This window comes from Lactuca sativa, chromosome 2, assembly GCF_002870075.4.
Source record: "Lactuca sativa cultivar Salinas chromosome 2, Lsat_Salinas_v11, whole genome shotgun sequence".
Lineage (NCBI taxonomy): Eukaryota > Viridiplantae > Streptophyta > Magnoliopsida > Asterales > Asteraceae > Lactuca > Lactuca sativa.
Genome location: NC_056624.2, coordinates 232,372,755 through 232,384,058, shown reverse-complemented (window position 1 = coordinate 232,384,058; position 11,304 = coordinate 232,372,755). Strand labels below are relative to the sequence as shown.

The 11,304-nt window shown below is 33.7% G+C and overlaps 1 protein-coding gene across 2 annotated transcripts; it reads right to left on the bottom strand.

Moving 5' to 3' along the window:
• Positions 1 to 669: 669 nt before the first annotated feature.
• LOC111888896 (G-type lectin S-receptor-like serine/threonine-protein kinase At5g24080) lies at positions 670 to 4,866 on the bottom strand. Of its 2 annotated transcripts, none has more exons than XM_023885034.3 (5): positions 4,542 to 4,866; positions 2,216 to 3,570; positions 1,954 to 2,134; positions 1,394 to 1,847; positions 670 to 1,230 (listed from the first exon to the last, which is right to left on the bottom strand). In XM_023885034.3, exons 1-5 carry the CDS (start codon positions 4,802 to 4,804, stop codon positions 883 to 885), a joined length of 2,601 nt encoding a protein of 866 aa, XP_023740802.1. In that variant the 5' UTR covers positions 4,805 to 4,866; the 3' UTR covers positions 670 to 882. The 2 variants fall into 2 exon arrangements, with proteins under 2 accessions (XP_023740802.1, XP_023740803.1); XM_023885035.3 differs by having other exon boundaries at positions 2,216 to 3,615; positions 4,542 to 4,675.
• Positions 4,867 to 11,304: the final 6,438 nt, after the last annotated feature.

Sequence of the window (11,304 nt, the reverse complement as noted above, 5' to 3'; positions counted from 1 at the left end):
ACGTAAAAGTTTGCATGTTAAAAGAGAAAAAGAAATCCCCGTTTCCCCGTTAGGGATCCCCAGTCCCTGTTGGGGGTGGGGATGGGGGTTTATTTATATTCCCCGATGGGGATGGGATGGGGATGGAGATGGGGATTGGAATGAGGATTTGGGGATGGGGATGGGGATTGGGGTCCCTGTGTTCCCCGCCCCCGTTTCCATCTCTAGGCTCGGACGCTTACAAGTTACCTTTACGAAATATTTAAATGCATGCTTCAAATTGGGGATTTCTCTTTCATTTAACCCAAGCTTTGTAGATTAATATTTTGAATGGTAAAGACAAAAAATATTTGGTTTTACCAACCACATTCCAAGCTTAAAAACGTGAAAAAAGTTATTGACATCATGAAATGTTTAAATTTGTGTAATTGTGTCGATACTTATGTGTTTTTGTTAAAAAAAAAAAAAAAAAAAAAAAAAAAAAAAAAAAAAAAAAAAAACCATAGTACGTCAATATGAATTTGTTTAATGGATTAACGTCTGTATTAGAGTTTGTTTCTTTTCCCTACAATTTACTTTTGACATTATTATTTATGTTTGTATTAAAAATATTTTTTCCAAACTATCATATTTATAAACTAAAAAAATATCAATTACAACCTCCCAAAGATTATCTCCAATTCATTTACACATAATCGAACATACTCATAATCACTTATCATTTATGCTATTGTTAGTAAGATAAGTCAATCAGTTAGTTAGACTTTAACTTAACATAATGAAAATCGAATTTAGCAAACAAATGATCTATAGTTCATTGACATTTCCCTAAACATTTTACAACCAATCTTGAAACGAAAAAAAGGTTGAATGTTGTTGTAGTCCCTCTTTGCTCCATCAACATCATCTGGGTGACATTGTAGAGTAACTACATGTTGCACGAGACGATGGTTGACTTGTCATGTTGGTGACAGTGAAAGAGCTAAATTGGTTAAATTCTCGTTTCATTGCCCTGTAAACATGGTCTAACCCTTCTTCAATAAGCTCTAACACTGATTGTGGCATTGGTGGCTCATTCACCTCTACCGAACCTTCCAACATCATCACCACCTCACTCATCGAAGGCCGCATGTTCACATCGTCTTGTATGCACCAAAAACCGACCTTCAATGTTCTTAAAAGCTCCTCTGCATCTACTGCCCCTTCTAGTCGTCTATCCGCTATCTTCATCACTTCCCCGTTTCTCATTTCCTATAAAAAAAAATCTCATAAATTAGTAACTAACGTTTTGTTTCTTTTTTTACATAACAAGATATCTGGATTATATACAGAAAGAAATTTTTTGAGAAAATACGTGTAATTTGTGAAATGGAGTAAAAATTAACGAAAGAAAATTTGTAAAAGAGTATTGTACCTTAAAAGCCCATCCGGGGAAAAAGAAATTATCTGCATCATAGTTCATATCAAGGTTTCTCCGCCCACCAACAATTTCTAACAAGAGCATTCCATAACTATAAACATCCGCTTTTACTGTTACGGGACGATTACTAATCCATTCAGGAGCCAAATAGCCTCGTGTTCCTCGGACCATGGTCACAACCTGTGAGTGCTCCCTTCCCATCAACTTAGCCAATCCAAAATCGGAAACCTTTGGACAAAAATTTTCATCCAAAAGAATATTCTCCGGCTTGATATCACAATGTATTATCCTATTCCTACATTGCTCATGAAAATATGCGATGCCTTGTGCTGTACCTACCGCTATTTGAAACCGAGTTGGCCATTCCAAGAGCCTCTCTCGAGTTTTACGCGAATGAAATAACCATTTGTCTAATGATCCATTTTTCATGAACTCGTACACGAGAAGTCTGCATTTAGTTACAATATTAATTAATTCACATTTTAACTAACTAAAAATACAACTTTTTAATACTCCATCACTTTAATGTTGTTAACAACTAATGAACTTTATACCTTTGTGAACCTTCGGAGCAATACCCGCATAAGCGAACCAAGTTCATGTGATGCATTGACCCGATGGTGTTTACTTCGGTTACAAATTCTCTTTCTCCGTGTGGTAGCATTTTGTCCAGCCTTTTCACTGCGATTAGTGTCCCATCTCCTAAAGTTCCCTTGTAAACACTCCCAAATCCACCTAAAAAGTAAAATTTTAGGGAAATTTCATATTACGTATATCAAACAAAAATATCGACAATATATATATAACTTGAAATACCTGTTCCGAGTAACTCGGAAAAATGATTTGTGCTGTTTTGTAGAATGCGAAAGTTAAAATTATGAGGAGCTCCCGAGACAATTATGGAATTCTTGAGGGCTCTTTTTAAACCTCTCCTTTTATGAACGTAGATGTAAAGCAGACAACTTAAGAGTCCAATAAGAACAAGCATGCTGAGGGTAATGGGAACAACCAAAACCTTCGTGCGAGTGCTGTTGCTCATCCCTGAATCGTTTTTCTGTTCACTACTGGAAGATGCATTCGACTGAACCTTAACGAACATGGTTGAACCTGAATCCTCGAATCCACCAAATTCTAAGCTCCGTAACACCCAACAATACGGGGTCTCTTGGTTTAGCCCATAAACGGAAGCAACACAATCGCAATCGGATAAACAAGCATCACCACATTTTGAAACTGTTGGGATGTCGCTATAGTTTGCTATCACTGCTGATTCTAAGTAATAGTAATTTGTTTGGTTAACTGTTTGGATTTTGAATTGGGAATTAGTTGAGTTTTGGCGGGGAGCTCTGCAGTTTCCGGTGAATGATGAGTTCGATGTACACCGGAAATCATCTCCCTTGGTGGAAGAACCTGGCAAGCATTCGCAAGAAGCATTTGTTTTGCTTCTGTCCAAATTACATATCCCGTTTCCGCAAGCTCCGGCGATGTCGCATGGGTTTGAAACGGCCGCCCATTCCGGTACCCACTGTCGGGATCCATTAACGTCGTCGTCCCAACGATATAGCCGAAGGTTACCGTTAGTTTCAAGAATTAGCCTTCGTAGAACTGCCGGTCTGTTTGTTATGTTACTAGCAGATGATAATTCGCTTTTGTCGTTGTCATTCTTGTAAACGTACACTGCTCCAACGGAATCTCCGCCGTAAACAACACCAAAACTTCCAGCTTGGCCAAGCACTGCCACAACATCGCCGGTGACGTTAGAGAATTCAGGTGTTTCCCAGTACGAATAATTAGACTGCGCTTCCATGGATAAATTATAAGGATCTGCGAGTAGGTTGTACGTCAAACCTAAGCTAAGTGAAGTAGGTTGTTGTTGTATTTTCAAAGTGTAATAACCGCCGCCGCGAGTGGGTATCCGTGACGAAGTCAACTCGACGGAGATTGTCAAAGGTTGACCAGGCAAGAGGGTGTCCGATGGGTGTGAGAAGCTTTGCCACGCTATGTCTTGGTTGCTGGTATAGAGAATGAGGTTGCCGTTTTCTAGTAACTCCATAGATTGGACACCGGCGTCGGTGGTGTTTGAGGTCCATGCGGTGGTCCTGCCGTCAGTAAGGACTAAGTTTCCAGTTGTATCAAGTTCCAAGATAGCCTCTTTTGTGACTGGAGCGTTTCTATTGAGAAGGTATTCAGACAAAAATGCATCGTGTTATTATTACCTGCAAAAATTGTAGTAAAGACTAATGCATCCTATCCAGACAATTAGCTAATTTGGACCTGACCCGAAACTTGTTAAAAAGTCCGGTCCATATTAGTAAAAAAGCCCAGTGGTCTGACCAGTTAAAGGAAGCCCATATTCATAAGAAGTTTCTTTTGTCTTTTCGTTCAATTTTAGTTAATAACCTTAATTTAGAAAGAGATTAAAACAGTAAAAACAGACCGATCCCTATGTATGGTTTGAAATAAATGAATGAAATGTCTAGTTATGTCTGTTAAAGAAGATTTGTAGGACTAGACCCATGGGTAGGGATCACTTATAGGAGGCCCAATAATAGATTTTGGAATCCCTGCCCATGGCCTTTACAGAGCCTAGTCCTATATAGTATAGTACACCACACCATGACGTGGTTGTAAATCGATTTTTCGTATGCCAATATTTTGAACCGTAGATCTCCTTTATATATTTTTGTATATCTATTGTAGGCGCAATAAATTCCGTGGTAAGGACAAACACAAATAAATTTTCAAGTGATACACTGACACAAAAATCTTAGCAAAAGAAAAATTGAATATAAACATTCATACTCATTAATAATGAAAATTTCGAATCCTAGTTTATTGAACAAAGATAGCAATAACATTAAATCATCAATAGTTTAATAAACATTCAAAAACTCTGTAAACAATAATTTTTTAAACACAACTAAAGAAACTGAAAATACGTTTCTTTCTAAATTGATTTGGTTTTTCAGCTAGGCATACGCCAACATTGTCCGTAGCGTGGGGTTGCGGGTTGCCCATGATATGATTGTATGTCTTACTAGTAACTTAATTATACATAACTTATTACAATTACATTAAAAATAAAAAAATTGGTGTGTAAAATAATATGCATTAACGAAAAAGATATAAGTTAGGAACTTACAAATAAGCAGACCAAGCAAGAGTGCGGTCTCCTGGAAGATTGGCGAACCAAATTCCCAGTTGGTATCGATTGTCGTGTGAACTTGAAGTATCATCTGAAGCTGGAGCAAACCCAAATGCAAATGTATGGTTTGGAGACTCCCATATTTGATTGTTGTTAGCATATAATCTCGAACCCAAACCAACCCGACCCGATATGCACACAACCACCTCTAGCAAAACAACTAAGAACAAACTCCAAGTAGTAGAGCAATAATAAGCCATTTACGAAAAGCTCATGATACTATAAAAAAAAAAAAAAAAACAAATGTTTGATGGGTGCATATATACAATAAGTGGGAAGAAAAATGGGTGCATTTGGAGAATACGTGTACAAGGGTGGGTGAGCTAAATGTTGAAAAGAGTTGGGGTGGTCGGCTCATTAAGATTTGAGAAAGATTTGGGGAGTTTGAGGACACGTGTTGAGTGGCATGAGGTTCTACTACATGGGCCCATGATCAGCTTATATATATTGAGCTTGGTGACACTCGCACGTTTCTCTTTTTATGGCATGAGACTCAATTTTCTCGACTTTCACACTTGGGACTTGGCAATCAGCTTATATATATTTTTTTGGAGCCTGATTCTTCCACATGAGATTGTTATTCATCCAGGGAAAATGTTTAGAGTAAATTACAGAAATGATCCAGTGGTTTGGTCAGAATTACAGGTTTGGTCTAATTTTCGAAAAGTTGATAGGTTATGTCCTTGTAATTTCAAACAATTACACTGTTGGTCCCTTTTGATTAACACCGTTAACAATAAGATGTTAAGTATTAAAAAAAAAAAAAGAGACCGATTTACTCTTGTTTTTTGTTTTCTCTATTTTCCCTTTTATTTTTAAATACAAAACTACATGGACTATTTTTGTAAACATTGGAAATCAAAAACCTAATAAGTTTTTCCCTCTTTATCACAGGATACACAAACACCCCAGCTCCATCACTACATATGACCACACTCCCCCTTCATAAACATCACCACCACTTCTTATGCCTCAATCATTGTGCTAGTTCTTCCGTTGTTGGTAGTTCCTCGGGTACCACTTCCACCGTCTCCGACTCCATCTCCATCTCCACCACAACCTCTTTCCATCATCTATTTCTCTCACCGTACATTCTTAATCTACAATTCTTTACATCGACTTCGCCCATAAGGAAACTCATATGATCACCATCTGGCTGCAACCTGTTGGCATACACCTCTAGAAACCCTACCTCGATAATCGATTCAAATCTCAAGTCAAAGAACAACATGTGCATCAAAATTAGTATCCATTTGTGTCGAATTTTGGTCTACATGCCTTCTTGAAACCAGATGCACATCAAGGAATACTGGAAGAAGCTGTTATAAGAGATAGAAAGCACCAAACTTGTCGAAAATGGAAGATATAAACATGGCCACTGTGCGGTGCTATTTTTTATGCTAGTGTGTCATTAATGACTAGTGGTATGAGCAAAATCAATGTTTTATTGTCACAGATAATGTATTTCACTGTTAACCATGGCGAAAATGGAACTCCCGCATCACCTCCCTCTGACTCCCCCTTTATTCACCTGAAAAATAGATTCCACTAATTTTTTTATAAAGTTTTGTTTCTGATTTCTTTATACGTGTTTATTATTTCTTTATGTTTGGAGGTCTAGAATTTTGTTTGTGTATTTATATTCTGCTACTAGTAGTTTAATTTGGTTTCTGTTTGAGTTTTGGTGTATGGATTTTGTTTAGTCTGATTTCTAAAGTGATTTGTTTGGATTTTCCTCATATATTCGTAGAGACAAAAAGAGAGGGATGGAGGGCCGATCGAAAGACGAATGAGGAGGAAGAGGGATATAATGGTCGTGTCGGATGTGTGTGCAGGGATGATATGCGAGAAGAGAGCGGGGTGGGTTGGGGTGGGGAATGGCTACAAAATAGATAAATAATTATATAAGAAAAAAAACAAAATAATAAATCATAATAAAATAAGGGGTATATTAGTAAGTTTCAATGCTTTTAACGGAAGTTTTCTAACACATTTAGACGAAAGGACCAAAACTACAATAATTAGAAACCATGGGGATGAGAGATATCAACTTTTCAAAGGTTGTACTAAAAGTGAGAATGTGACTAAACCATACGGACCATATCTGTAATTTACTCAAATGTTTATGCATTCACTGATATATACTCTTTTATATAATTATATTATTATTATTATATATATATATATATATATATATATATATATATATATATATATATATATATATATATATATATATATATATTAAAGTTACGAAAAGATTTGAAAGATTTTAACAGATTTTTTATCAAATTTGTTCCTTCAACTTACAACATTGATCCTTCATCTTTATGTTTTTGTTCACAAACAACCCTTTTATTTTGGTTTAAATTTTTCATAACCCTCACCTTTTATTACATATTATTAGTATTTAGTCTTTTGGCAGAAATGATCCATTATTATTATTATTATTATTATTATTATTATTGTTAGACAAAATTACACGATTGGTCTCTGTGGTTTACCAGATTTAACATTCTCTTTTTGGTTTTAAATTAATGTATTATTTATTAGAAAATATTCACCCAATATTATAAACCCACCCACCATCTGCCATCACCACCACCACTACCACCGCCACCGCCAAAATTACATAAATGGTCCATATGGTTTACCCATGGTGACAAATTCAGTCCCTACTACCTGAAAAGACCAAATTACTCTTACATTCACGGACAAAAAGCAACGGTATATATTTTCAGGATTAGTTTTCTGACCGCTGTCATACATGGCAATAAAGTTCAATTTGTGAGACCATTTCTTTATTTTCCTCATTTATTGCAAGAAATAATGATTTTGATTTCTTTACTTATGTAATTAGATGATATTGTTTATCTTCATTTACTAGATTATCTCAATGCAATTCAACATGCTACTTTACTTTACAAAGCAGTACCTTCCGACCCCCGCAACGCCGGAGAATCTTTTCTAGTTATAATTAATCAATAATAAAATAATAAAAAGAAAGATCCTAAGTTTCCTTTTTCCTTTACAGAATCACAACAATAGCCATAAAAACAATATAATCCATCCTGCACATTAATAGATTCATCAAACTAGAAACTTGTATCCTTCAAATTCAAAGATTTATCATAGTAGAAACTTACCATTGAAAGGTTTTTAATTCAATTATTCATCATTTCAGAAATTTATCATTGCAAAACAATGACAACAAATTATTCAATCCACATGCACAACATTGAAAAAGAAAACAATTTTTGTAAGAACTTTTGCAAGGTGTTAGAAACATAACAAATCAATTAAGAATACCAATTGGATGTTAAAAAAACATCTGGTAATCATAGAACAACCTACCCTATCGAATGAACTTCAGATTAACACGCAAACACACAAATATTAATCGTTAATTAAAGATGAACACACACCGACTGAAATTATAGACACTTCATTGAGTGTTCTAGGTCAAGCAGGGGCCTTCGATTGAGCATACCGACGGAATTGCAGATTAACACACATACACCGGTAGATTCGAGTGTAAACACGAGAACACACACATACACTAATCGATTTTTGGATGAATGGCAGGAGGAAAGCGTCGATTTTTGGAGCATTGCGACGGGAATTCTAGATCAATGAGTGGTGTTGGAGTGAGAGGAAGAAGCATCATATATGTATTCATGTTCACTAACTATTTAAGAGTGAGAGGACGAAGCAGATGGTGTAGAGTGAAGAATCATCGGCGACTGAAGAAGTATCAGCGAAGGAGGAAGAAGGAAGAGGAATAATAGGACACTCTTGGAAAGTAGGACTCTCTCACTTCATTAACTATTAATTAAATTAATATTAGTTAAATTAAGGGGTATAAATGTCAATACAGTGGATGATTGAAAAGTCTTCCTGAAAAAATCAGGCCCATATTTTTTCTTATTCAATTATTATGACAACAAATTTCAAATCTTATATTAATGTGTTTTGAATTATAGATGATAAATTCTTAACATTTTTGATAAATTTTAGAAATAAATTTTGTTGGAATGTTTAACATTAATATACAATTTTTCTGTTTTCAAATCCCTTGTTGGGTCAAGTTCACTTTCAAAGTAGATAGATAATGTTTTGGGACTAGTCTTGAGGATTTAATGTACCTTTTACACATTTTCTTAGATGTGTAACACGATTTACGTAGACTCGTAAATATCTTTAAACAACGGACTTGCAAATTGATTTTGGAATAAATAAATAAATAAAACTTGCAAATATAGCATGTGTATTTAAAATGTCATTTAGCAAAAAAAAAAATTATTTATTGAAATATATATTAGCAAAAATAATTAATTTATTTAGTGAAGTATATATGATAAAAGTATTTAATTTATTTATTGAAATATATATTAGCAAAAATATTTACATAGCTTAATAGTTAAGACTAGACGGTGTTGTGGTTTTTTTACTGTAAACATACCTACGTGGAGGGTATTACCCGCAGGAAGCCCTTGATTACAAATTAATACCCCACTAGCTATAAAACTCGTGTAATACACGGGTTAATTAAAAATATTAAATATATTTTTTTCAAAAATACTTTTACATAAATGCAAACGATATAATGAATAAGTAAGTAATTCAATATGTACTAATAAAAAACCGTTGGCATATTTAAAATAATGATATTGAAAATTAAGGTGTAAATATTAAATATTTTTTAAATTAATTTTCGAAATAAATACAAATGAAATGTTGAATAAGTAAATAGTTGTTATAAATCAAAATTTTCAAAAATTTCTTTGAAGATGATATTCTTTTTCATTTATTAAGGTAGAGATAAAGATGTATTATACACACATATTTATTTATAAAATTTGAATAAATAATAATTTGTTATAATTCAAACTAAAAGTCCAAGAAATTAAAGTTGTGTTTTGAATTAAAATATATCATGAAATAGATGACATTAATTTTGTCATTAGAGCATTTATTTGAAGTCAAATATATATATATATATATATATATATATATATATATATATATATATATATATATATATATATATGTAAATTAATAAAAAATTTAAATAGAATGAATACTTTACATATATAATAGTATATTCATTAATTAGTGGAAATGATTTTGATTGCTGACTAAGACCGAGGGTGTGGGAGGGAATGTTCCCTCACTTTTGGTGGGTCATATTCCCTTTCTCTCACTTTTCTTTCCCTCACTAAAAACCCAAGGGATGGGTGGGAAACCCTACTCTCACTTTTTGGTCCAATAAAAACCCACTTCCCCCGTCTGGAATAAAAAAAGAAAAGAAAAAAAATACACAGCCAATCGTTAGAAGAGAGATAGAGAGAGAGCGGAACTCTCTCCCCCCACCATCTTCCCGCAGTTTATTTCCCGCACCCCCGATGCAGTGTTTCACCATGCGGGAAGCCTTCCTGCGGCTTCCCCGCTCCCCACTCCGCCTAGCCTAATAAGAAAAAGTAAAGATATCATATAATGAAATGTGAAATTTAAATAATTGTAAAATCTCATATAATAACACGTGTCAAAAAGCTTTGATAAAATAAAAAGTGGCAAAAAAAACATTCATTTATTAGAGAGGATTTTCTTGTTTTACCTGCTTTTTTTTTTCTTTTAAATAATTGATTTACTTTCCTTTTTAGCAATTGATTTTTTTTTTCTTTTGTCATTTTCTAGTTATATCAAGGTTTTTTTTCAAATTCCAAATGATAGTATTAAACAATAAAAAAAAATTATTCTGAGTGTTAAGTCAAATAAATTTTAAAATATCATAGTTAATATAAAATTCAAAGTTTTAGATAAAGGTTTCTTTAAAAAATAATATCAAACATTTTAATGATTTAATCTAAAAATTAAACATGAATTAACTTTTTTGTATCATACAATACTACAATACTATAGGAAAGCCAAATTTTGGTACATTTAACGAGCTATTATGTTGCTTTAACTAATATTAATAGTAAATGATGTATTTTTCTAATTTAAAAAGAAAAAAAAGTTGGCAGACAAGAATATCACGACACCCCATTCATAGATAAACTGTGACAAAAATAATAAATTTTAGGTGACACGTATATGACATGTTTTTACCATTGACAAAAACATCATCACACCTTTTAGCATAATACGGTAACACTAACAACTAGGACCGACACTAACCACTAGCCGACGTAAATTGGGATTAGAAGTCTTAACTTTGAATTACTAATCTATCCATTTTCCCTAATTACCTATCTAAAAATAGTCAAAAAAATATTTTAGCCAAAAATAGCCCCTGAAAGAGTTGACGGCTAGCGTTGACTACGGTCACCATTGGCCAATCGGCCAAAAATAGCCCGTGAAAGAGTAGAAGGTAGTGTTGACTATAGTTTTAGGGAAATAGGCTACTGTTTTCCAGGCCGTCTATTTTTTCGGGGCCTGTAGTATATAATGTATTGATTTTCATATTAGGTTATTTTTACTATTTTTTCCTTGGTTTTCTACTGTTTTCGCTAAATTGAGCACCCAAAAAACAACAAAGTACATCTGTTTTTATCGGAATTTTACCGTATTCTTGATTAAGAGTAGTTTTTGTACATAAGGATAACTTTATAAAAAAAACAAAAAAAAAAGTAGTAAAATCATAGGTTTCATAAGAAACCTATGGTGTACAACTCCACAATGCACAGTTTGTGTGGTG